At 52.4% G+C, this 23,077-nt stretch overlaps 1 protein-coding gene across 4 annotated transcripts; it reads left to right on the plus strand.

Moving 5' to 3' along the window:
* The first annotated feature begins 4,372 nt into the window (after window positions 1-4,372).
* On the plus strand, window positions 4,373-22,342 carry LOC101939255 (tripartite motif-containing protein 72-like). 4 transcript variants are annotated; one of them, XM_065591154.1, is made up of 4 exons: window positions 4,373-4,475; window positions 16,438-16,548; window positions 19,002-19,065; window positions 20,975-22,342. In XM_065591154.1, exons 2-4 carry the CDS (start codon window positions 16,537-16,539, stop codon window positions 21,466-21,468), a joined length of 570 nt encoding a protein of 189 aa, XP_065447226.1. In that variant the 5' UTR covers window positions 4,373-4,475; window positions 16,438-16,536; the 3' UTR covers window positions 21,469-22,342. The 4 variants fall into 4 exon arrangements, with proteins under 4 accessions (XP_065447226.1, XP_065447223.1, XP_065447224.1 ...); XM_065591151.1 differs by having other exon boundaries at window positions 4,374-4,475; window positions 20,879-22,342; XM_065591152.1 differs by lacking the exon at window positions 4,373-4,475 and adding an exon at window positions 15,271-15,424 and having other exon boundaries at window positions 20,879-22,342.
* Window positions 22,343-23,077: the final 735 nt, after the last annotated feature.

The raw sequence follows: 23,077 nt of genomic DNA on the forward strand, positions 1-23,077 counted from the left end.
GTGCAGGAGGGGTGGTGGAAGGGGGTTTGGGGTACGGTTAGCATCTGAGCTAAAACTTCTTGATTTTGACCCCATTTACATTGTGTGCCTTGGGGCACTTGTTTGTCAGTGAGGAACTGCTTCTCTCATCTATTTCCTCGCAGCGGTTTCACTACCTCAAACCAGGTCTGTGGTTTTGACTGGCAAGAAAACAACCCCTTCTATCTTACACAGACACCTTTAATCTGCCTAAAACGCCAACGCTAATCATAACAAACTGGACTAAGAACTAATTACCTGATCACTCTTATATCAAGCACCAGTTTGTATGATCTCGGCCATGTCTACACTACAAAATTATGTCGACCTCTGGTACACCAGCAAACAACCCAGAGAGACTGCTAACAACCAACAAACTAGAAAATGAGAAGATTCACTCACGTCTCACTGAAGAAAAACAGCACTCCAGAGAGAATGACACGGCTACACTGGCTACAACATGCTTCCGGCTGGTTTGGCGCGCAAACACCTTTTCTTCTGCCACCAGGGCTGTCCCTAAGGGGGTGCCCTGCAAGGGACAAATTAGCCTGGACCACTCCCCATGTACAGCGTGGCTCCTGCTCACTCTGCCCTTCATGCTGCCCAACTTCCCCCATCTGCCAATGACAGGGGCCCGAACTGCCACCTGCGCACTTGGGGTCCCAGCTACCGCCCTGTCTGCCACAGGGCCCAGGCTGCAGGACTCCATTGACTGGGCCTTGGGCTGCCGGCCCCAACTGCCCATCCCCATGCTCCATGGGGCTCGTCTGCCTGCTCAGCGCTCCATGGGGCTCGGGCCGTCTGCCCTGCAACTGGGTCCCACCTGCTGTCTCCCATGCCCGGGGTCCTCTGGCCGCCATTAGGGAGATTTTTCTGGCGAACCCCCTGTAACATTGTGTGAACCCCCAGGGGCTCACGAACCCCAGTTTGGGAACCATTGGTGTAGACACTGTGTTACTTATATTGTCTTTAGTGGCTGCCAGGAGGTGTCCCACAATGCCCCACCTTCACCGCTTTGGTCACAGTTTTGATCTCTGTTGCCCAATGGCCAGGTACGCAGGAAGGTGTCCCTGCCCTTTAAAGCTCCACGAAATTTTGATGATACCCTAGGAAGAAAGGAGAGCAGCAGAATACGGACCTTGGACTTCAGAAAAGCAGACTTTGACTCCCTCAGGGAACAGATGGGCAGGATCCCCTGGGAGAATAACATGAAGGGGAAAGGAGTCCAGGAGAGCTGGCTGTATTTTAAAGAATCCTTATTGAGGTTGCAGGAACAAACCATCCCGATGTGTAGAAAGAATAGTAAATATGGCAGGAGACCAGCTTGGCTAAACAGTGAAATCCTTGCTGATCTTAAACACAAAAAAGAAGCTTACAAGAAGTGGAAGATTGGACAAATGACCAGGGAGGAGTATAAAAATATTGCTCAGGCATGCAGGAGTGAAATCAGGAAGGACAAATTACACTTGGAGTTGCAGCTAGCAAGAGATGTTAAGAGTAACAAGAAGGGTTTCTTCAGGTCTGTTAGTAACAAGAAGAAGGTAAGGGAAAGTGTGGGCCCCTTACTGAATGAGGGAGGCAACCTAGTGACAGAGGATGTGGAAAAAGCTAATGTACTCGATTTTTTTGCCTCTGTCTTCACGAACAAAGTCGGCTCCCAGATTGCTGCACTGGGCAGCACAGCATGGGGAGGAGGTGACCAGCCCTCTGTGGAGAAAGAAGTGGTTCGGGACTATTTAGAAAAACTGGACGTGCACAAGTCCATGGGGCCGGATGCGCTGCATCCGAGGGTGCTAAAGGAGTTGGTGGCTGTGATTGCAGAGCCATTGGCCATTATCTTTGAAAACTCATGGCGATCGGGGGAGGTCCCGGATGACTGGAAAAAGGCTAATGTAGTGCCCATCTTTAAACAAGGGAAGGAGGAGGATCCAGGGAACTACAGGCCAGTCAGCCTCACCTTAGTCCCTGGAAAAATCATGGAGCAGGTCCTCAAGGAATCAATTCTGAAGCGCTTAGAGGAGAGGAAAGTGATCAGGAACAGTCAGCATGGATTCACCAAGGGCAAGTCATGCCTGACTAACCTAATTGCCTTCTATGAGGAGATAACTGGCTCTGTGGATGAGGGGAAAGCAGTGGATGTGTTATTCCTTGACTTTAGCAAAGCTTTTGATACGGTCTCCCACAGTATTCTTGCTGGCAAGTTAAAGAAGTACGGGCTGGATGAATGGACTGTAAGGTGGATAGAAAGCTGGCTAGATCGTCGGGCTCAATGGGTAGTGATCAATGGCTCCATGTCTAGTTGGCAGCCGGTTTCAAGTGGAGTGCCCCAAGGGTCGGTCCTGGGGCCGATTTTGTTCAATATCTTCATTAATGATCTGGAGGATGGTGTGGACTGCACTCTCAGCAAGTTTGCAGATGACACTAAACTAGGAGGCGTGGTAGATACACTAGAGGGTAGGGATCGGATACAGAGAGACCTAGACAAATTAGAGGATTGGGCCAAAAAAAACCTGATGAGGTTCACCAGGGACAAGTGCAGAGTCCTGCACTTAGGACGGAAGAATCCCATGCACTGCTACAGACTAGGGACCGAATGGCTAGGTAGCAGTTCTGCAGAAAAGGACCTAGGGGTCACAGTGGACGAGAAGCTGGATATGAGTCAAAAGTGTGCCCTTGTTGCCAAGAAGGCTAATGGCATTTTGGGCTGTATAAGTAGGGACATTGCCAGCAGATCGAGGGATGTGATCGTTCCCCTCTATTCGACATTGGTGAGGCCTCATCTGCAGTACTGTGTCCAGTTTTGGGCCCCACACTACAAGAAGGATGTGGAAAAATTGGAAAGAGTCCAGCGGAGGGCAACAAAAATGATTAGGGGTCTGGAGCACATGACTTATGAGGAGAGGCTGAGGGAACTGGGATTGTTTAGTCTCCAGAAGAGAAGAATGAGGGGGGATTTGATAGCTGCTTTCAACTACCTGAAAGGGGGGTTCCAAAGAGGATGGATCTAGACTGTTCTCAGTGGTAGCAGATGACAGAACAAGGAGCAATGGTCTCAAGTTGCAGTGGGGGAGGTTTAGGTTGGATATTAGGAAACACTATTTCACCAGGAGGGTGGTGAAGCACTGGAATGCGTTACCTAGGGAGGTGGTGGAATCTCCTTCCTTGGAGGTGTTTAAGGTCAGGCTTGACAAAGCCCTGGCTGGGATGATTTAGTTGGGGTTGGTTCTGCTTTGAGCAGGGGATTGGACTAGATACCTCCTGAGGTCCCTTCCAACCCTGATATTCTATTATTCTATGATACCACTTTCTCAACACAGATATTGAACACTGAGGAAAGAGAGAAATTGATTGAGATCTCCTATGATTACGAACTGAAAAGGAGTTCCAGAAATCTGTCATTGATCAACTTTTGGCTGAGTTTAAGAAACGAGTGCCCCCTGCTGGCAGAAAAAGCTACTACAATTTTGTTACAATTTTCAACAACATACTTATGCGAGAAAGCGTTTTCCTCGTATGCACATCTGAAAACCAAATACAGAAACAGACTCGATGCCAAACCAGACCTGAAACTTTATCTTTCTCCAGTGGTTCCAGATTTCCAAGAGCTATGCAGAGCCAAGCAAGCGCATCCATCACACTGGGGAAATTTAAACTTAAATCCCGGGAGGTATTCATTTTTAGGAGGGGGTTCATGAGATTTCACGAAGTTTGGGAACTACTGGTCTACACTGACACTGCATTGATCTAGCTGTGTCGACTAAACCCTTCGCCACTCGTGGAGGTGGAGTTACCAAGTCAGTGTAGTGGGTGAGTTACGTCAGCGGGAGCAAAACTGTAGTGTAGACACTGACATAGTTAGGTCAACATAAGCTGCCTTGCATCAACCTAACTCTGTAGTGTAGACCAGGCCCTATAGTCCTTCACCTGGCCAAAGCTTTTGAAAAATTTGTCCCTACATTCTTCCCTCTGTAGTCTCTAGAAGTAAGAAAAAGACTGGATCAAGAAAGAAAAATTAAAAGAGGATTTTTATAGCAGGGTAGAATTAGTAAAAGTGAAATTGAAAGCAAATGAGAATGAGCAGAACAAAATGGCCTAAGAAACCTCTCTGAGCTGCTTGTTAAATAACCACATAGTGAATTAAAGATACTTCAAGAAAACCACTGTCAGGATGTATTGGCTGTAAAGTACCAAATACGGGAACTTCACCTGTCCGGGTTTCAATATTTTCTGGTGACTATGTGACTTGAGACACTGAGGGAGAGGGATGGTTCATTCTGTGATAGCCAATGAGACTTCAGGGATCTGCATTTTGTACAGCATTCCTGCGCTCTTATTGGCTGGGACATTCCAGTCAGTATAATCCCAGACAGACTGAACATCTATATAAAATCCATACGAGCCCCAGCTCTTCAGATCTTCAATCAAACCTGCAGCTGCAAGTGCCTGGTTCTCTGCGGGTAAGTCCTTCTCCATTGGTGTTATCAAAGTCTTTAGATGAGATAACGGGCCATGAGGAAGCAGCGTTAGCTAGATCTTGGGTTTCTCTCAGCTTTGACTTTAACTCCCTGGGTGAGTTTGGGCAAGTCACGGAATCCCTCTGTGCCTCAGTTTCCCTTTCTGTAAAACAGGGATCATGATACTGACCTTCATTTGTAAAGCCTATTTGAGAGATTAAATCTGGTTAGACTGTTTTTTCAAACAAGTTTTTAAAATATCAGAAATGTAGCCTTTTTTGAAAAACGGAATTTTTGGTGAAAATGTTTAAATTTTTTCAAAAATTTCTTTTAAAAAAATTAGACAGAAACTTTCCATTAAAAAAGTTGGTTGTTCTGGAAAATGGGTTTGCTCTCTTTTTTTAAGTTTCCTTTTTTGTTGTTATTTGTACCACCCCCATTGCAACCTAGCATTAACTTTTCAACAGAAATGTGAAATCAGTCTCACTGCAGACACAGGGAGCAGTGTTTGTGTGTTGTTGTTTAAGTTGTTAAAGTGTCACTTAAAATATCATTAGTGATATTGCATCAGTAGTAGTTGTGACGGGTTGGGTCACAGAAACCCCCTTGGGAACTGCCACCTGATGTGCTGAGACTCCCCGGAGCCTGTTTCCCCTGCCAGCTTGGGACTTCAGTGCCCTGTCTGGTTTGAGCCAGACCTGGTAGCCTGCTGCAAACCCAGACCCAGGTCTGAACCACGTCCCCTAACAGCTGTAGGCTTGACTGAAAACAGCTTAAGAAGTTCTCCTGTCTCCAACTTGATTTTCATAAGCATGTTTCCATACAGCATTATGGGGCGCAACATCACACCCTTCTCCAGCACTTACTGCCAGAGGCTTGGACACTGTCTATGGCAGAGGCAGGACATATAAAATCCCCTGGTCACTCTCCCTTTCAATACCTTTAAACCATATGATGCCATTCATAGGTGTTCTAGCAAGGTTTGGGGTTCCTGGTCCCCGGGTGACTGAAAGCGGGCTGGGGTGTAGTATTGCTAACAGAATGCAGACAGCAATATCGGTTCAAGTGTAGGTGTCTTAGCATTTAGCCACCAATGCCATGAGGCGGCGTGCCTCAGTTTCCCCTTCTACACAGCAGCAGGGGCCTGTTATGCTTTTGCTGCTGTGCCAAGCTTCCAGCCTGAGTACAGGTATAAGCTGAAAAGTAACATGCTTGTGGCAGGGCCGGTGCAAGGAAGTTTCGTGCCCTAGGCGAAACTTCCACCTTGCGCCCCCCGCCAGCCCTGCAGCAGCTCCCCACCCCCCCTTCCGCCATGAGGCGCCCCCCCCAGACAGCTCCCCCCCTGCTCTGAGGTGCCCCCCCATGGCAGCTCCCCCCCCGCCTGGGGAGCCGTGCGGCAGATCCCCACCCCAGCTCACCTCTGCTCCGCCTCCTCCCCGAGGACGCCGTTGCTGCTCTAATTCTCCTCCCCTCCCAGGCTTGTGGCACCAAACAGCTGATTGGCGCCGCAAGCCTGGGAGGCGGGAGAAGTGGAGCAGCAACGGCGTACTGGGGAGGGGGGCAGAGCAGAGGTGAGCTGGGGTGGGGAGCCCTGCGGCAGCTCCTCCCCACCCTGAGGCACCCCATCCCCCCGGCCCAGGGAGCCTGCGGCAGCTCCCCCCCAAGGCATCCCCCCCGCAGCAGCTCCCCACCCCCCCGGCCCTGGGCTGCGGGCAGCTCGCTGACCCAGGGGAACCCCTGGGCTGCCTGCCAGCGACTCAGACTCCCTCTCCCTCCCAGCACAGCGGCAGTATAAAAAAAAATCGGAGGCGCCACCTGGCCCCGGCTCGGGAGGTTCGGGGGCACCAGAGCCGCAGCCGCCGAGCGCCATGGCCGCTTCCTGCCCCCGCGGCAGTGGGAGCTGCAGCAGCGGCTGCTCCCGAGTCCCGCTGCCCGGGGGGGAGAACACCCCGGCCCCGCGCTTCCCCTGAGTCTCCCGGGCCTCCCTCCAGCGCTTGCGGAGGGAGGGGGGAATGGTGAGCCCGGGGAAGAGGCGGGGATTCGGGGAGGGAGCCAATCGGGGGAGGAGGGGGCGGAGTTGGGGCGGGGGGGGTGGGGGTGCGAGCACTTCCGGGCTCCAGGCTCCGGCACATTTCCTTGTTTGTCCAGTGTCCCGACCGCATGTCAGTCGACGCGGGACAAACAAGGAAATATCGGGACAGTCCCAATAAAATCGGGACGTCTGGTCACCCTAGCCCCTGTGCCGGCAACAGGAGGTTACAAAGTCCTTGCACCTTTAGCTAAAGTACACATTCAAACTAGTGACATCGGCAGCCCAGCCCCATTGGTTCCCCTGCGGGACCCGAGCGGGACGGGGGGGCTGGGGCCTGCTGCCCCCGCTCTGGGGCCGCCGCGGGATTGCACCAGCTGGGCAGCAGCCCAGACGCGACTGGCCCCCCCTCCTCTCCCTACCACCCGACTGAGTCCTGCCTGCTCGGGGCCAGACCGGACTCTTACTCACCCTGGCCCCACGCTTCCTCTGAGTCTCCCGGGCCTCCCTCCAGCGCTTGCAGAGGAAGGTGTTTTGGGTTTTTTTGGCCACACCCCCAGCCACGCCCCCCGTGTCCCGCGTCACCCTCCCCCCGCGTCCCGATATTTGACTTGGGTGATCTGGTCACCCTAACAGGGGCTGAGGACAGCAACAGTGGGGTTCGTTGCCCGGAGTGCTTCGCGTCAATAAACATACCGGGGTGGAGAAACAATCAAAGTTTATTTGAGATCTCAAAGTGGTGCAAGGAGACAGGCAAGTCTCAAATCGAGCACACCAGCAAAAACAGTTTCTCTCTTCTTTATACATTTTACAACTAAGCCCCCCCTCTCCCCCTCTCTACCACCCCCCCTCTACTCCCCCTCCCCTCTCTACCGAAGGCATGTTTATACATTTAAGCAATTAAATCATTCTAGGGCTATAAATCTAGCTTGTTAGTAACTTCTCCCTAAACTGTTATTTGGTTCTGTTTACCCTTAGTTTATTACCCCTTCCCCAGCTAGAAACATGCAAACAGCATCATTATCGCTTGGTACCTGGTATGAGCAAGGTCGTAATTGCTAACTGCCTGTTTACACATTCCAATTCCTGTCCTTGGTTTTTGAGGTCGATTAGAGTTAAACATGGAAGAACTTTGGCTCAGGCAGGCCTAGTAACCCCAACACTCCACCAGTTCTAATTCTGCCATTTTCCCTGGCAACAAATCCTTCTCCTGGATCAGGTCCCTCCTGACCACAGAAATCTCTGCCCCGTATCTCTCAATCCAACAAGTACTTTCCCAAGTTTAACAGCATGCACATGCTCACTGCTTGGTTGTGTAGAAGCAACTTTACAAATCCTGTGTGGAAAGAGGCAGCAGTTTCATGTGTTACTTGTTGCCTGTTCCCACTCAACAAGGGACATTTATTGTTCGGGTGCTCAGTGGACTTACAATGATGGCACCTCGTGGGCTCCTCTGCTTGCACAGGAAATTTGGGACGAGTACCAGGGGAATGGGGAGGTAAACGCCCAGCCTCCTTTTTCCCAGGGGTAAAACGGTGATTCTGCTTTCCCCCAACCTTATACCCTTCTGCCAGTGGTTTGTGTTTGATTGCAGCTTGTGCTTGCTCATAAGAGTCTGCAAACCCAGCTAATTCACCCACTGCATTCACCTTTTTGTCCCACAAATACTGTTTTACCTCATCACTGCACATATTCAGGAATTGTTCCTGAGTAAGCAAATCACACATTTCTTCCGAGCTTGTAATGCCTTTCCCCCGCACCCACTTGTCTAACAAATCTTTCATTTCATTTACATAGGCCACATTACTCAATCCAGATCCCCTCTTAAGACTCCTGACTTTAACCCTGTAGGTTTCAGGTGTAACCTGAAACTGTTTCAAAACCAGGTCCTTAAATTGATCATAGTTTGAAGCATCATCAATAGGCATCTAATTGAATATGTCCAGAGCTCTTCCAGTCAATTTTGCTACCAATGTGGTCATCTTTTGATCTTCAGGGATGGCATGGAGGGTGCACAGTCTCTCAAAGGTGATGAAATATTTGGCAATATCACTGGATTCATCATACTGTGGACACAGTCGCTCCCATTTGTGGATTTTGGGGGAAGTGGAGCCAGCAGCTGGAGGGTTTTGTCTCTTCCCCTCCCTAACAGCCAGTTCATGCTTCTGGGCCTCAATCTGGGCCTGTATTTCCCTGTCTCTTAACTCCAGAGCTCTTTTATACGCAGCCTTCTCCCTGGCTGTTTCTGCCTCCATAGCCTTTCTGTGTGCTGTTGCCTCTGCTTCTTTGAGTTTCAGTTGAAACTCCCGGTCCTTTGCCTTCTCTTCTACTTCCAGTCTAGCCAGCCCTAGTTTAATAGCTGCTTCACTGGTAGTCATTTTCCTGCTTTCTTGTGCTGGGCCACACCCCCTCTGCAGTTCACTGAAACGGAGATGCACTCAGCTCAGGGGCTTCTTAGTTAACAGAGACTTTCCCAGCACCCAGTGTTCAGCCTTTCTGGGCAGTTTGCAACTTGTGCAGTTCCAGCTTCTTCTGATCTTCACTCTTACTTATTTTGCTTCCTTTTCTGTCCCTATTTCTTTTACCCGAAATAAGCAAACAGAAAATAACAAACCAGTAACCACCAGGGCTGGCTTTAGGCCGATTCCCCTGATTCTCCTGAATCGGGCCCCGTGCCTAAGAGGGCCCCACGCCCAGTGGTGAGTTGGAGCCAGTTCTCAAGCTCCGGCAGCTGTCTGCCCCACCCCCGCCCCCAGCTCACCTCCCCCTCTTCCCCTGAACGCTCCGCCTCCTTCTCCCCCCCCTCCCCTGCTTCCCGCGAATCAGATGTTCACGCAGGAAGCCTGGAAACAAGCAGCGGCAGGTAAGCTGGGGAGGGGGGGGCGCAAGGAGGGCTCCAGGGAGGCGCAGTGTGGCCTAGTCTGGCTCCGTCCGAGGGGCTCAGGCCAGGCCTTGGCCCCAACTCTGGCCGGGCGGCACGGCTCTGGCTCTGGGTGGCACGGCCCCGGCCCCGGCTGGGCGGTGCAGCTCCAGCCAGGTGGCATGGCCCCGGGTCTGGCTCTGAGATATGCACAGCTGTTCCCCCCCGGCCAGGTCTCAATACATATTCTGAGTTAATTAATAAGTAAAAGGTGATTTTATTAAATACAAAAAGTAGGATTTAAGTGGTTCCAAGTAGTAACAGACAGAACAAAGTAAGTTACCAAACAAAATAAAATAAAACTCGCACGTCTATGCCTAATACAGTAAGAAAGTGATTACAGATGAAACCTCACCCTCAGAGATGTTTCAGTAAGCTTCTTTCACAGACTAACCTCCTTCTAGCCTGGGTCCAGCAATCACTCACTTCCCCCGGTTACTGTCCTTCATTCCAGTTTCTTTCAGGTATCCTTTGGGGGTGGAGAGGCTATCTCTTGAGCCAGCTGAAGAAAAAATGGAGGGTCTCCCAAGGCTTTATATAGTTTCCCCTTGTAGGTCTAAACCCCTCCCTCCACCTGTGCAGAATTACAGCTACAAAATGGAGTTTTGGAGTCACCTGGGCAAGTCACATGTCCATGCATGACTCAGAACTTTACAGGCCAAGCCACATATCCCAGAAAGCTCAGATGTGGATTGGCGTCTATCAAGGTCTATTGTCAGCTTAAGTGTTTCTTGATTGGGCACTTAACTTGCACATTCCTTTCTAAAGAAGCTGACCAAATGCCTTACTAAGGCTACTTAAAAACAAACAAGTACACAGACAATATTCATAACTTTGAGTACAAAAATGATACCTGCATACAAATAGGATGAATATATCCAGTAGATCATAACCTTTACAGGGATATGTTACATGGCATGTGTAGCATAAAATATCTTCCAGTTATGTCATATTTACTTTCATAAGCATGTTTCCATAAAGCCTTATGGGGGGCAACGTAACAGTGGTATTGGTGTGTGATGGGGCATCTGCCCCACACTGGCCCATAAGGGGTTAATAGAGCCCTAGAGAGGCTGTGCAGGAGGCATCCAATTAGAGAGGGGGTGCGAGGAGCAGCCAATCAGGGCCCGGCTGGCCTATATAAGAGCTGCAGTACAGGGCAGTTGCAGTCACTCCCTGGAGCTTGAGGAGGGAGGACTGGCCGCCTTGCAGGCTGAAGGCAACAAGCACCCTGGACAGAGCCGTGCTGCAGGCAGAGACCCGGGGAGCTAAAGGCAGCTCCTGGTGGGCTGCAGGGGTCTGCAGGCTGAGGCCCTGAGACAAGGGCAAAGAGGGTGCTGGGGCTGCAGTGAAGTGGCCCATGGAGATCTACAGAGGAGTCGGAATGGACGCAGCAAGTGCCGACCATCTACAGGGTCCCTGGGCCGGAACCCGGAGTAGTGGGTGGGCCTGGGTCCCCCCAACCCCCACTCACCCCTGAAGAAGTGGCTGGACTGAGGGACTGTGATACTGTCCCCTGGAAGGGGGGAGCACAGAGCGTGACACAGCTGGAGGACTGTGTCGTGGAGAGGACGCTGTGATCCTTGGAGCGACATGGGTCCAGGAGCAGATGTGCTGGTGGCAAGACATCACCAGAAAAGGGCGCACTGGCGAACAGAGTTAATCCCCAGGACAGCCAGCAGGAGGCGCCGCAATGGTGAGTCGAACTCCATCACATGTGGTGGAGAATGCGGGCATTTGGTCGCCCCTGAGGGAAGGGGGCTGAGTGGGAGACTCAGAGACTGTTTGATGGCTACCCTGATACAAGGGGAATTTGAAAGACTGTTTGAGACAGTAAGCATGGAGAGACAATGGAGCCGCAGTATGTGGAAGCATGTTTTGCTGAGGGTTTATATACCCTCCCGGACTGGACTCCAAAGTCAGGACCCCTGCAAAAGGGAGCTGACAAGCAGACAGGGCAGCTTCGGCTCCGGCTGCTGCAGGTACTCAGGACCCAACAGAGACAGTGGGAGGCACAGGAGTGCTTGCAGACCTATATGTCTCCGCTGAGCCCTGACAAAGGGGGACGTGATGATTCCTTCGAGGGCAGTTTGTTGTGGGACACAGAGGAAAAAAATTCAAGGGTGCTGGCAGCATCCCCGGAGCAGCTGCAGACGGTGTCGCCCCACCCCTGAGCCTGAGAAACAAGCCCTGACTGGCACCATCGCATCAGGATGCAGGCTTGGGCCGACGAGCAGCGGCCGCAGAGCTTTCGGATCTGCCCAGTTACATTCCTGGACTGGGCAGAGCTCTCGCTCCAGCCGTCCCGCACAGGGATGCGGGAACAGGAGCTGCCCTGAGTCACAGTGGAGACACAAATGGCAATCACACTGTGGAAACTCGCAAGGCCGGATTGCTGCTGGTCCGTGGAAGATCATTTGGGTGTTGGAAAATCCACCGTGGGGCTGTTGTCATGCAGGACAATTAGTCGTCTCCTGCTCCGCGGGACTGTGACCCGGGAACGGCCAGGACAGGCTACAGAGGCAGAAGCAGCTGCCCAGGAGCCAAGGTTTTCTTGATGTCCGTGGCCCCGAGTCTCCCATAATCTTCACTCACACGTTGGAGAGATCTGATTGGTCATTCATACCAACCTATGCCTGCGTCCAGACTTCCAACACCTAGCCCTGGCCCCAGAGAAGAACTTACCCTAGTGGGTAGCCATACAAAGTGGGTGGGGAAACTGAGTCACCACTAGTGTTCCTGAAACTATATCCCCTCCCCCCCATTCTCCACAAATAGAAGGACTAGAAAAGACAGATCGGGAGGAGGGGCTGCTGTTCTCCCTGTAAGCTTTTCCTGTGCAGCATCCACTTGGCCTGCAGAACTCCCTGCCACCGCCCGGCACTGAGGCCAGATTCAAAGCGGGACGGGATGTTTCTGGGGCTAACCAGAGTGCTAAGGAGGAAAAAAAACATTGTGTGGGATATAAAATCTGGGCGTCAGCTGATCACTGCTGGTTAGGATGTTGGTTATCAAATTAAGACTGCTTTTATTGTGAATGAAAGCGGCAATGCCAATACACTGAGCAAGTCTACACCAGAGATTTGTACCTCTATTGCCAATTTACTCCAGGCAGCCACCATGTTCGTAAATGGTTGTTCCAAGATCGTTAAGGCCTTTTTCAGTCTAAGCCAAGATTTGAATTTAAACTGATTTAATTAGACCGGTAAAAGGCCCCATGTGGATACTTTTGTCCTCAGATAATAGCGCTTTTTTCGGGTTTAGCATCTGTCGCTCTGAAAGCGGTGGATGCGAAGTTGGGAAAAGGCTCTCGTCCTGGGGTAGGAGCGTCCCCACAGGGAGTTACACCCGCGTAGCTACAGCCGTGGAATTATAGCCCCAGAGCTGGGCCAGTCAATTTCCACCTGTGGCTAAGGAAAGTGTTCGGTTACCCTAACTGAAAACACTGCCACGGGCACAGGTAACGACACGGCTTGTGTGTGCAATTCAGGGCCCAGCCACTTAGCCACAGTCTGGCCACGTATCCGTCTGGTCCGACCTCGATCCGGGACTCCACAGCTCCAGCCTCGTTCTCCTGCGACCGGATCCAGCGTTTGGAGGTCCAGATTTCTCTTCTTCACAGACCATGGGCCAAGTCAGGATGGCCCAGAACCATCCAAGGAGCTGGACTCTCAGAGCTGGGCTACAGAGGGAGGAGAAAGTCGTTCAGTCCCAGCTGCTACCGTGTGCCTGGCAGGGGCATAACTATGATCCGACAGGGTGTGCAGATGGAGGAGAATGAGGGCCCCCATCTTGGCCAGGGTCTCTGCAGCACCTGGCACAAGGAGGGGGGCGATCTCAGTCAGGGTGGGGTCTGTGCAGCACCTGACATGAGGACCCCAATCTCAGTTGGGGAGGGGGTCTGTGCAGCACCTTGCACAAGGGGGACCCAATTAAGGTTGGGGCTGGTAGGTGTTATTGTAATACTAACAAATCTAACTAATAACGACTCGTAAATAATGCCAATGTCAGTCAGCATTAATTAACACAGCTCCGGTGGGTAACAGGAGGGAGACGGAGGGAGTGTGTGGAGACAAACTCCCCCCTTTCTTCCAAATCACAGACACAGCCCCTCCCCCCTCAAGTCTCTTCCCCTCCCCCATCTACACCCCACAGGTGTTGGGGATACTGGAGGTCTGGGGGGTGTCAGGGGATGTGATGCCCCGTCCGTCCCCTCCCCTGGGCAAAGGTATCCCTGAAAACCCCTCAGAGACCCCCTGAATCCCTCCAAGAGAACCCCAATATCTCCCCAATGTCCCCCTCTGGCCCTGCCCCCCACCACATGGCGCTGTGAAAGGTGGGATTCGGGAAGCAGCTCGAGGCGGGCACAGTAACGGCCCCCATGGGCCCTGGGCTGGGGGAGGGGTTTCTGGGTTGATATTGGAGATTTCTGGGGAGGATATTGGGGGTCTCCAAGTGGGGATGTTAGGGCGGGGGTCTCTGAGGGGGAATATTGGGGGGATGTCAAGGGGTCTCTGAGGGGGAATGTTGGGGGGGCTACTGAGGGAGGATGTTGGGGGGGTCCCCGAGGGGGGATGTCGGGGAAATATTGGGGGGGTGTCTCTGAGTGGGCTATTGGGGGTCTCTGAGAGCGGATGTTGGGGGGGTTTCAAAGGGGATGTCGGGGAGATATTGGGGTCTCTGAGGGGGGATGTTGGGGGTCTCTAAGTGGGATATTGGGTTTCTCTGACGGAGGATGTTGGGGGATATTGGGGGACTTTGGGGGGTGTTGGGGGTCTCTGGGGGAATGTTGGGGGTCTCTGAGGGGGGATATTAGGCAGATATTGGGGGGGGTCTCTGAATGGGATATTTGGGGTCCCTGAGGGGGATGTTGGGGAGATATTTGTGGTCTTTGAGGGGGGATGTTGGGGAGATATTGGGGGACTTTGAGGGGGATGTTTGGTAGATATTTGGGGTCTCTGGGGGGATGTTGGGGATACTGGAGGTCTGGGGGGTGTCAGGGGGTCTCTGAGGGAGGATGTTGGGGATCTCTGAGGGGCGATATTAGGTAGATATTGGAGGGGTTCTGAAAAGGATATTTGGGGCCCCTGAGGGGGATGTTGGGGAGATATTTGGGATCTTTGAGGGGGGATATTGGGGGTCTCTGAGGAGGGTGTTGGGGAGATATTGAGTTTCTCTGAGGAAGGATGTTGGGGAGATATTGGGGGTCTCTGAAAGGATATTTGGGGTCTCTGAGGGGGGATGTTGGGGAGATATTGGGTCTCTGAAAGGGATATTTGGGGTCTCTGAGGAGGGTGTTGGGTAGATATTGCGTTTCTCTGAGGAAGGATGTTGGGGGCTATTGGGGGACTTTGGGGGTGTTGGGGGTCTCTGAGGGGGGATGTTGGGGAGATATTGGGGTCTCTGAAAGGGATATTTGGGGTCTCTGAGGGGGCTATTGAGGGTCCCAAGGGGAGTCCCCAAAGGAGAGAGATGGGGGGTGTCCCTGGGGGTGAGGATAGCAGCATCCAGGGGAGGGAAGGATGGGGCATCACACCACAGAGCAGGGTCTAGATGTGGGGCAGGGGAAAGGGACCAAAAGGAGGAGTGGGAAGGTAGCATGGGGTGTCCACCCCACACAAGACTGGCTGTGAAGAGGAGCCCGTGGGGGGGGGTAGAACCGCAGCTCAGCAATGACTGTTTGCCTCAGAGCACGGTGAATCAGGAGGGACCCAGCTGAAGTCACTGGGCCCAAATCTCCTGTGCCGTGGCTGGGAAATGACCCCACTGCAGGCAATAGGGTGTCCTGATCCGACCTGAGGGGGAAATGAACAGCCAGAGTTAATGATTCACCTCATGCCTGGACTTCCCGTAAGGAGAAGGTGAAAGAGACGGGTCGGGGGTGCCAGACGAGGGCAGGGAGAAGGGAAAAGGGATCATCTTTCTGTGCCAGGATTCTGCAGAGTGGGGATTTACACATTGGTACAAACGTATGACCAGAGAATCGCAAGTAGGAGCAGAGAGGTGATTTTACCTTTGCATTTGGCCCTAGTGCGAGCACTGCTGGAATCCTGAGTCCAGTTCTAGTGCCCACCATTCAAGGGGGCTGGTGATAAACTGGAGTGGGGTCAGAGAAGAGCCCCGAGAATGATTCAAGGATTAAAAAACCTGCCTTAAAGTGAGAGACCCCAGGAGCTCGATTGATTTAGTTTAACAAAGAGAAGGCTACAGGTGACTGGATCCCAGTCTGCAATTCCTGGCATGGGGAACAGGAATTTGATAACAGATGACTCTTCAGTCTGACAGAGAAAGGTCTGACAAGCTCCGGTGGCTGGAAGTTAGAGCTAGACAAATTCCGACTGGAAATAAGGCACAAAGTTATAGCACTGAGGGGAACTAACCACTGGAACAACTTACCAAGGGCTGTGGTGGGTTCTCCTTCGCTGGCAGTTTTTAAATCAAGACAGGATGTTTTTCTGAAAGCTCTGCTCCAGTTCAACCAGGAATGAATGGACAGCCGTTCTCTGGCCTGTGTGACCCAGGAGCTCGGACTAGATGATCATGGGGATGGGGGGGAGGGTCCCTTCTGGACTTGGAATCTATGGAACTTACACTCGTGCCAGTCACTGCACTTTGAAAGCCCCGTGCTCTGAGCCACTATTGTGGGTGTGTTTATTTCACTCCTTGGCATGACACCTCATTGAGTTAATGAAATTTCCGGCTGTGAGCTCAGCTTGTACCTAGTGAAAATGTCATGAGATCGGCTTACCAGCAGGAGACTTTAAAAAGAATTAATTTGGGATCCTTTTTATTTGCCATCATGATTTTGAGCCTTTAATTTTGGACAATTACTGGAGTGAGCTTGTTGCTTACGGGGTAACACCCTTTGGCTCAATAACTCCAAGGTTGATGTCTGATACGTTTTTCATTTCCAGGTAGGGTATCACCTTGCTAACTGCACATGTCCAGAAGGTAATTGTAACAAACATTTTAATGATTAAATCAATTAGTGATTAACGTGGATGTGTGTTTGCTAGGTATAAAACAGAGGCAACAACATCCCCAGATCAGCTTAGTTCTTATCAGTCAAATCGCTTGGATCAACTTGAGACGAGCCTTGGAACTTGAAATCAACTATGGCCGCCCCGGTAAGTAGAATTTTCCTCTTTTTGCTCTAACGATCGCAGCACAAGCATTCCCCCAACTCACCCACGTTTTTTTAAAAGTCGTAATTTGATCACTGGTCACCGTGAGGGGTGATATTAACTCAAGAGAATAAGGAAGAATAAATTGAATTAGCAATTAAAGAGAAATGCAAAGTCTGGGGTCACGTGTCCCTCAGGCTGGAGAATAGAAAGGCATGTCCAAAGGTTCAAAGTGACCAATTCCTATCACTTTGTCACTGCATCCACGTGCTGTACCAGATATATTGTATCAGGAACACCAGATGCTCCTTAGAAGTTGGGGAGCCCAAACCACGGCCCCATCCCCCACTTCGCCCCAAGGCCCCACCTGGCTCCCGTGTATTGTATATGTGGTAACGTTTGCATGCAGTACAATGCTGTATAAGGGCTAAGCAGTATTAGAGATGTTGTTACTGGAATTTCCCCTTCGATTTACCTGTCACCAGACTTGCTAAAAGGGTTGGCAGACTCAGGAGGCAACAGAGAAATGTTAACGCTGGCATTTCCCCTGCTAGTCCATAGACACGTAGATTCCAAGACCAGAAGAGACCCCTGTGATCATTCTTGTCTGACCTGCTGTAACACCGGCCAGAGAGCTGCCCGGAACTAATCCCTGTTTGAACAGATCTTTGGGAAAAACATCCCATCTAGATGTAAAAGTTGCCTGTGATGGAGAAGCGCCCTGCTTCTTCCCCTCCGTCCCTCCTCCCCTCCCTCCTCTCCTTTACCCAGCTCCTCTTTCTTATGTCAGGGAAGTGAATTTGGGAGCCTAACGAAGGTCAAATGAAGCCACTGCTCCATCAGTCCAGTTCTGAGGGAAAGTAGCAAATGGTGATCGGCAGCACCCGGAGCTAAGACCTTTCCCTCACAAGAGTTGGACTCACACCCATATGGAAGTCTCCTAATAGGTTTTCAAGGGTCAATTTTTTTCAAATCTCCCCCCTGCTTTGAAGCCAGGCTGGCTTGGCCAGTGAGTACACATGTCAATGCTAGAGCACTGAAAAACTGGCTGTGGAACAGAAAGTTCTGCGTAACCTTTCGTAACTGTGGAGTTGATATGGTCGTTAAAGTCTGTATCGCAATGCAGATCTCAAAGAGGCAGAGTTAACAGTTGCACAGGTAACCTTAATCCTGGCATTTCCTGACTTCCTGGAGCCTCATTCTGTAGTCTTAATGTTCTCCTAACAAATCTGATTTCCATTGGGTTTCTAGGGGAAAAACCAGTATGTGACCAGGCAATAAAAGACGATCAGAATGCGTAGGCACCAGGGGACTGAAGGAGGTTGCATGGACAAGTGCCTCGTTCTTAGCACACGAGGTTTTATTCCGATATAACAGGGACAGCCCCAGCACCTGCTGTTGGGCAGAGAGCTACAGGCCATGCCAGGGTTTTGTTATGGGCCTTTCTTTGCTTCGTTTGCTCACTGGGACAAGTAGGACGTGCTGAAGAAGTTGCGTATGAAACTGTTCCCAAGGCACAGCCATAGATTTGCTGGTCTTCAGGCTCAAACTTGGAAACAACTCCATATCCGGCTCTTTACTTTGTGACTTAAACCTCTGACTTGGTTCTGAGTGCGAAAGAAGGATTGGAACGTGCCAGTGTGACCATCTGGGGGAATCTGTACAACTTCTGGATTCTGGCTGATGTTAGGAAGTTCTTATAAATGTGTTGTGTCGAGGAATGTCCCTGTGTGGAGGTGGAATCCATCACTTTAGAGGCATTAATCTTGACAACTGCTCTGACCGAACAATGGGTATGCTAAGACAGTGGTTCTCAACTAGGGATACATTACATAGAAAGCACGAGCCAAGTCAGCACAAACTAAAATTCCATATAGAGAGTGACTGGTTTATACAGCTCTATATAGTATATTATGCAGTAATGTAACATGCGTATATGCACTGTATTAGGCGTGGTTTATGCCATTTACGGATGTGTGCAAGCACGTTAATGAGGTTGAAGTTGTCACGGTGTGTATGCGCTTGTGATGTAAAAACGAAGCGGCGGTAGTGGCAACAGTGAAAATTGTAAGAAATTGAAAGTGACTGGAAAAACCCATCGTCAAATCTGCGAGGAATCGATTGCTTTTGGATTCACATCTCCAACTGTGAGCTCTTTGGGACAGTGACTGCTGCTCATTGAGTATCTGGGCAGCGCCTGGCACGATGGGGGCCCAGGTCCGTGTAGCGCCCAGTGCAGCGGGCTGCAGTCTCAGTCAGGAGGTCTGTGCAGCACCCAGTGTGACGGGGCCACTCTCAGTCAAGGGGCGTCTGTGCAGTGCCAGGGTCCCCGATCTTGCTCTCGGGGGGGTCTGTGATGTGCCCGGCCCCATGGAGGGCCCCAGTGTTGGTCAGGGTATTTGTATAAAGCAATGGGGCCTGGAGAGACTCTCAACTGCCTTCTGCTCTTCCACCAGATCAATGAAATGTGGCCAAGGAACAAAGCTACCAAGACTGGCCCCGGGGACAAAGTGGCACCAGGTGAGTGAGGACGACTAGCCAGAGACCAGGCATCTGACCCTGCACAGAGCCAGCCAAGGGGGGAACGGGCAAGAATGGAGGAGCTGGAGGGGAAAGTGTGGGGAGATGGAAAGGAGGGAGGGAGGAGTTGGGGAATGTGAGGAGGGGGGAGCTAAAGGGGACAGAAGCCAGGTCTCAGCCCCCCAAACAGGAGGTCACAGCTCCCCCCACCCTTGGAGTGGTGCAGGGGGAAATCTGGGGGGTTAGGCCTGTGGGATCATCAGGCTTTCCCGTGAGCCTGTGGGTGCTCCCAGGCTAAGCAGGGTGAGCGTGGGACACAGAGGGCAGGGGCTCGGTTTCCCTCCTGCAGCCCGTCAGTGCAGTCCTCGCTGTCACTGGGCAGGGAGAAGGGGGCTGCTGAAATGACCCCCCACCTCCCCCGCTGGCCGGCGCGCTGGGTAGAACAATCCTTAGGGTCTCTTGTCCCACGGGTCCCCAAAGCACGTCCCAGACTGGGAATAACTATGTGTTAACAGGAGAGACGCGTGTTAGACATGGGAGGTAACTGTCCCACTCTACCGGCACTGGGGAGGCCCCAGCTGGGAGCTGTGTCCAGCCCTGGGCGCCGCGCTTTAGGAGAGATGGGGGCAAACTGGAGAGAGTCCACAGGAGAGCAGCAAAACTGATCAGAGGTTTAGAAACCCCTGACCTGTGAGGCAAGGTTAAAATAACTGGGCCTGTTTAGTCTGGAGAGAAGAAGATGGAGCGGGGACCGGATAAGACTTCAGCTACGTTACGGGCTGTTCTACAGAGGACGGGGATCAATTGTTCTCCGTGTCACAGAAGGCAGGACAAGACGTAATGGGCTTCATCGGCATCGAGGGCAATTTAGGTTCGATATTAGGGGAAAGTGTCTCACTCTAAGAGGGGTTAAGCTCTGGAACTGGCTTCCAAAGGAGGTCGTGGGATCCCCGTCACCTAAATTCCCTCTAAGCCGCACAGCAGGCTATCAAGGGCTGCACAGGTGGGGAGAGGTGCCTCACCCCCGGCCCCAGGCTGCTTCAGTGAGAGAGGATTGGGGGGAGTCCTCTCTCCCCGGGGCAGCCCTGGGGCAGCCTGCACCCGCCCCCCAGCACCACAACCCTCTGCCCCAGCCCTCAGTCCCCTCCCACACTCCAAACCCTTCTGCCCCACCCCCACCACACAGCACCACCATACTGGTGCACATCAAATTCATTCCGCACGTGGATGTAGAAAATGAGAGGGAACACTGCCTGTCACTGGAGGTTTTTAAGAACAGACTCAACAAACCCCTGTCAGGACTGGTCTGGGGTTACCTGTCCCTGTCCCCAGGCAGAGGGCTGGTTTAGTTGACCCCTCTTGAGGTCTCCTCCCGCCCCACATTTCTAGGATTCTGTGGTTCTATAACAGGGATCCGTCAGCTGGCACTGAGATGTGGCCACGACTGGGATGGGGCAGCTGTTTCTACACCCCACTGCCAGCAGCACAGCGCCCTCTAATGGCACATGACTGGGGTGTTGGGGCCGGCACTGACGGAAAGGGGAGAGCGCCCCTTACTGAGCCCCCTGCCGGGCTCCCTGCTGCACCGTGTCCCCTACCACCGCACTGACTCCATGGCAGAGTCACACACAGTGCTTTCCAGGGAGATCTCCCCTCCAAACCACGACCTGGCCCACTCCTGCTTGGCGTGAGACAGGCTGGGCTCACAGATCTGTGGCCATCCCAAATATCAATATCAGGGGACGGCTGTGATGGAAACAGCCATAAACCTGCAGAATAAAACCCTCTCCCCGACCCCCTCTGCCTTTCCCAGTGAAGAAAGAGGCTCTAACCCTGGACCCAGACACGGCCCATCCCCAGCTGGAGATCTTGAAGGACGGGAAGGAGGTGAAATGTGGGACTTCCACAGGGAACGTCAGCTGTGGCCCAAGGAGATTCGACACGGCCAACTGCGTGGTGACCAAACAGAGCTTCAGCAAGGGGCAGCACTACTGGGAGGTGTACGTGGGCCTGAAGCCGCGCTGGAACCTGGGCGTCGTCTCGGAGTTAGCAGAGAGACGGGGCAAATTGATCCAGATGAAATCCTCACAGAAGGGGTCTGCTGAGGTCTGCACCGAGGGCTACTGGCTGATCGGCTACAACAAGCAGAAGGCTGGGAAGCCGTACTGGGCGTTTGACACCAACCCGATGGCCTTTGACTGTAGCTCCCACCCTGAGATCATCGGGGTCTATCTCGATTACGCGGGCGGGGAAGTGACCTTCTACAACGCCGATGACCCCGGTAATTTGACCCCCCTGTACTCCTTCTACAACGCTGACTTCAGGAGCGCCCCCGTCTACCCCGTCTTCGACCCCTGCTGGCACGACAACGGGGGCAACGAACAGCCCCTTACAATTATGTGAGCAGCTGATTCGCTAGTGGGGGTGGGGACCAAAGCAATCGCACCCTTGGGGCTACCCGCATATACCTCGGGCTAGCCAGCTTCACAGCACTGCTCTGAGCCGCACTAACCTCACCCAGCGACCAGGCAAAGCCGGCACGTTTCGCTCAGACAGGCCGGGGGGCTGGGACGGGGCAGTGAAAAAGCAGCGAGCTGAGACCATGAGATACTCGCTCGCTATGGTACATTCACCCTCCTTCCCAGAGTTATTGGAGCGGTTTTCCCTTCAGCAACCCACCCCTCCAAGCCCCTTCCTCCAGTGGGTTTGTCTTGAGTAGGGTAAAAAATGTTTCCTAATCACAATAGCTAGGTAGAGAACCCCGGAGTCCTGGCTCCCAGGCCACCCCTGATTTAACCACTAGACCCCACTCCCCTCCAGCATTGGGGAGAGAACCCAGGAATGGAATCCAGATTGCATCTGGTGTCGTCATTCGCACCTGAGCAAAATGCACATAAAACGCCATCCAGAGCATGAATGAAGGGACGAGCTCGTGGGGAGGGGTGAATTCTGCTCTCACACACCGATGTACGTCAGGAGATACCCATCAGGGACCTCAGGGCTGATTCCCCTCGCTCTCCCCAGTGCAAATGAGGAGTGACTGCTGGAGTCACTCCCAGGCAAAGCCAGTGTCAGAGCGAGGACAGGGAGATTCGGAGTTGACAGTGGATTTGAATTACACTGATCCACAGTGCGCTGGCTGCCAGATCCCTTCATACTGCTGTCTGCAAATTGCTTTTGCCCCTCGCTGCCGTGGGCACTGAGCTCCAGCCCAGGGCTTGTGCTTTTCTGATGATTGTATTTTACTTTGCTCAATAAAGAAAAATATTTGCTGTAATTCCCCAGAATCCTGAGTCGTGACTCAGTTTCTCCATCCAGATCCCTGGGAATCCGGAGCCTCCTGAGACCTTTCCTCAGTTTAACCCTTGCGCTGCTGCAGACATGTATACTGTGACGGGGTCCCCCGGGCACAACCTGGAAGTGGGGTACCACTTTGCCCTCTTCACTCTCCAGCCTGGGCCGTCTCTCACAATGCAATGCCAGTGACAAGCAGCAAACCCCTCCAGGCGCTGCGATCACTCAGCCGTCAGCATGTGGAGCCCCACGCCCAGCTGGATTGCGTGAATGCTCCCTGGGCCACTCACAAATCACACAGAGAAAGGCACCAGCCAATTCCCCCAGCTCCCAGCCTTGCACCCAGAGCTGGACCGTCTTGTCCTGGTCGGAAGCCCGACCAGTGTAAGTTTTTAACCCTGTCCACCCTCCCTCGATGTGGAGAGGACATGAACTAGCCATTGTAACCTGAGCTGAGATTTCCTGAGCACTTCCCGCAAAACACACTGTTTTAGGTAAAATATCAAAGGGTACGTCTATACTTACCTCCGGGTTCGGCGATAAGCAATCGATCTTCTGGGATCGATTTATTGCGTCTTGTCTAGATGCGATAAATCGATCCCGGAAGTGCTCGCTGTCGACGCCAGTACTCCTGCTCCGTGAGAGGAGTACGCGGAGTCGACGGGGGAGCCTGCCTGCCGCGTGTGGACCCGCGGTACGTACCTTGTAGTTCAAACTA

This window comes from Chrysemys picta, chromosome 4, assembly GCF_011386835.1.
Source record: "Chrysemys picta bellii isolate R12L10 chromosome 4, ASM1138683v2, whole genome shotgun sequence".
NCBI classification, from domain to species: Eukaryota; Metazoa; Chordata; order Testudines; family Emydidae; genus Chrysemys; species Chrysemys picta.

Coding starts and splice junctions, on each gene's coding strand:
- LOC101939255 (XM_065591151.1), top strand. Junction 19,066..20,878: donor CGGGGACAAAGTGGCACCAG/GTGAGTGAGGAC, acceptor TGCCTTTCCCAG/TGAAGAAAGAGGCTCTAACC.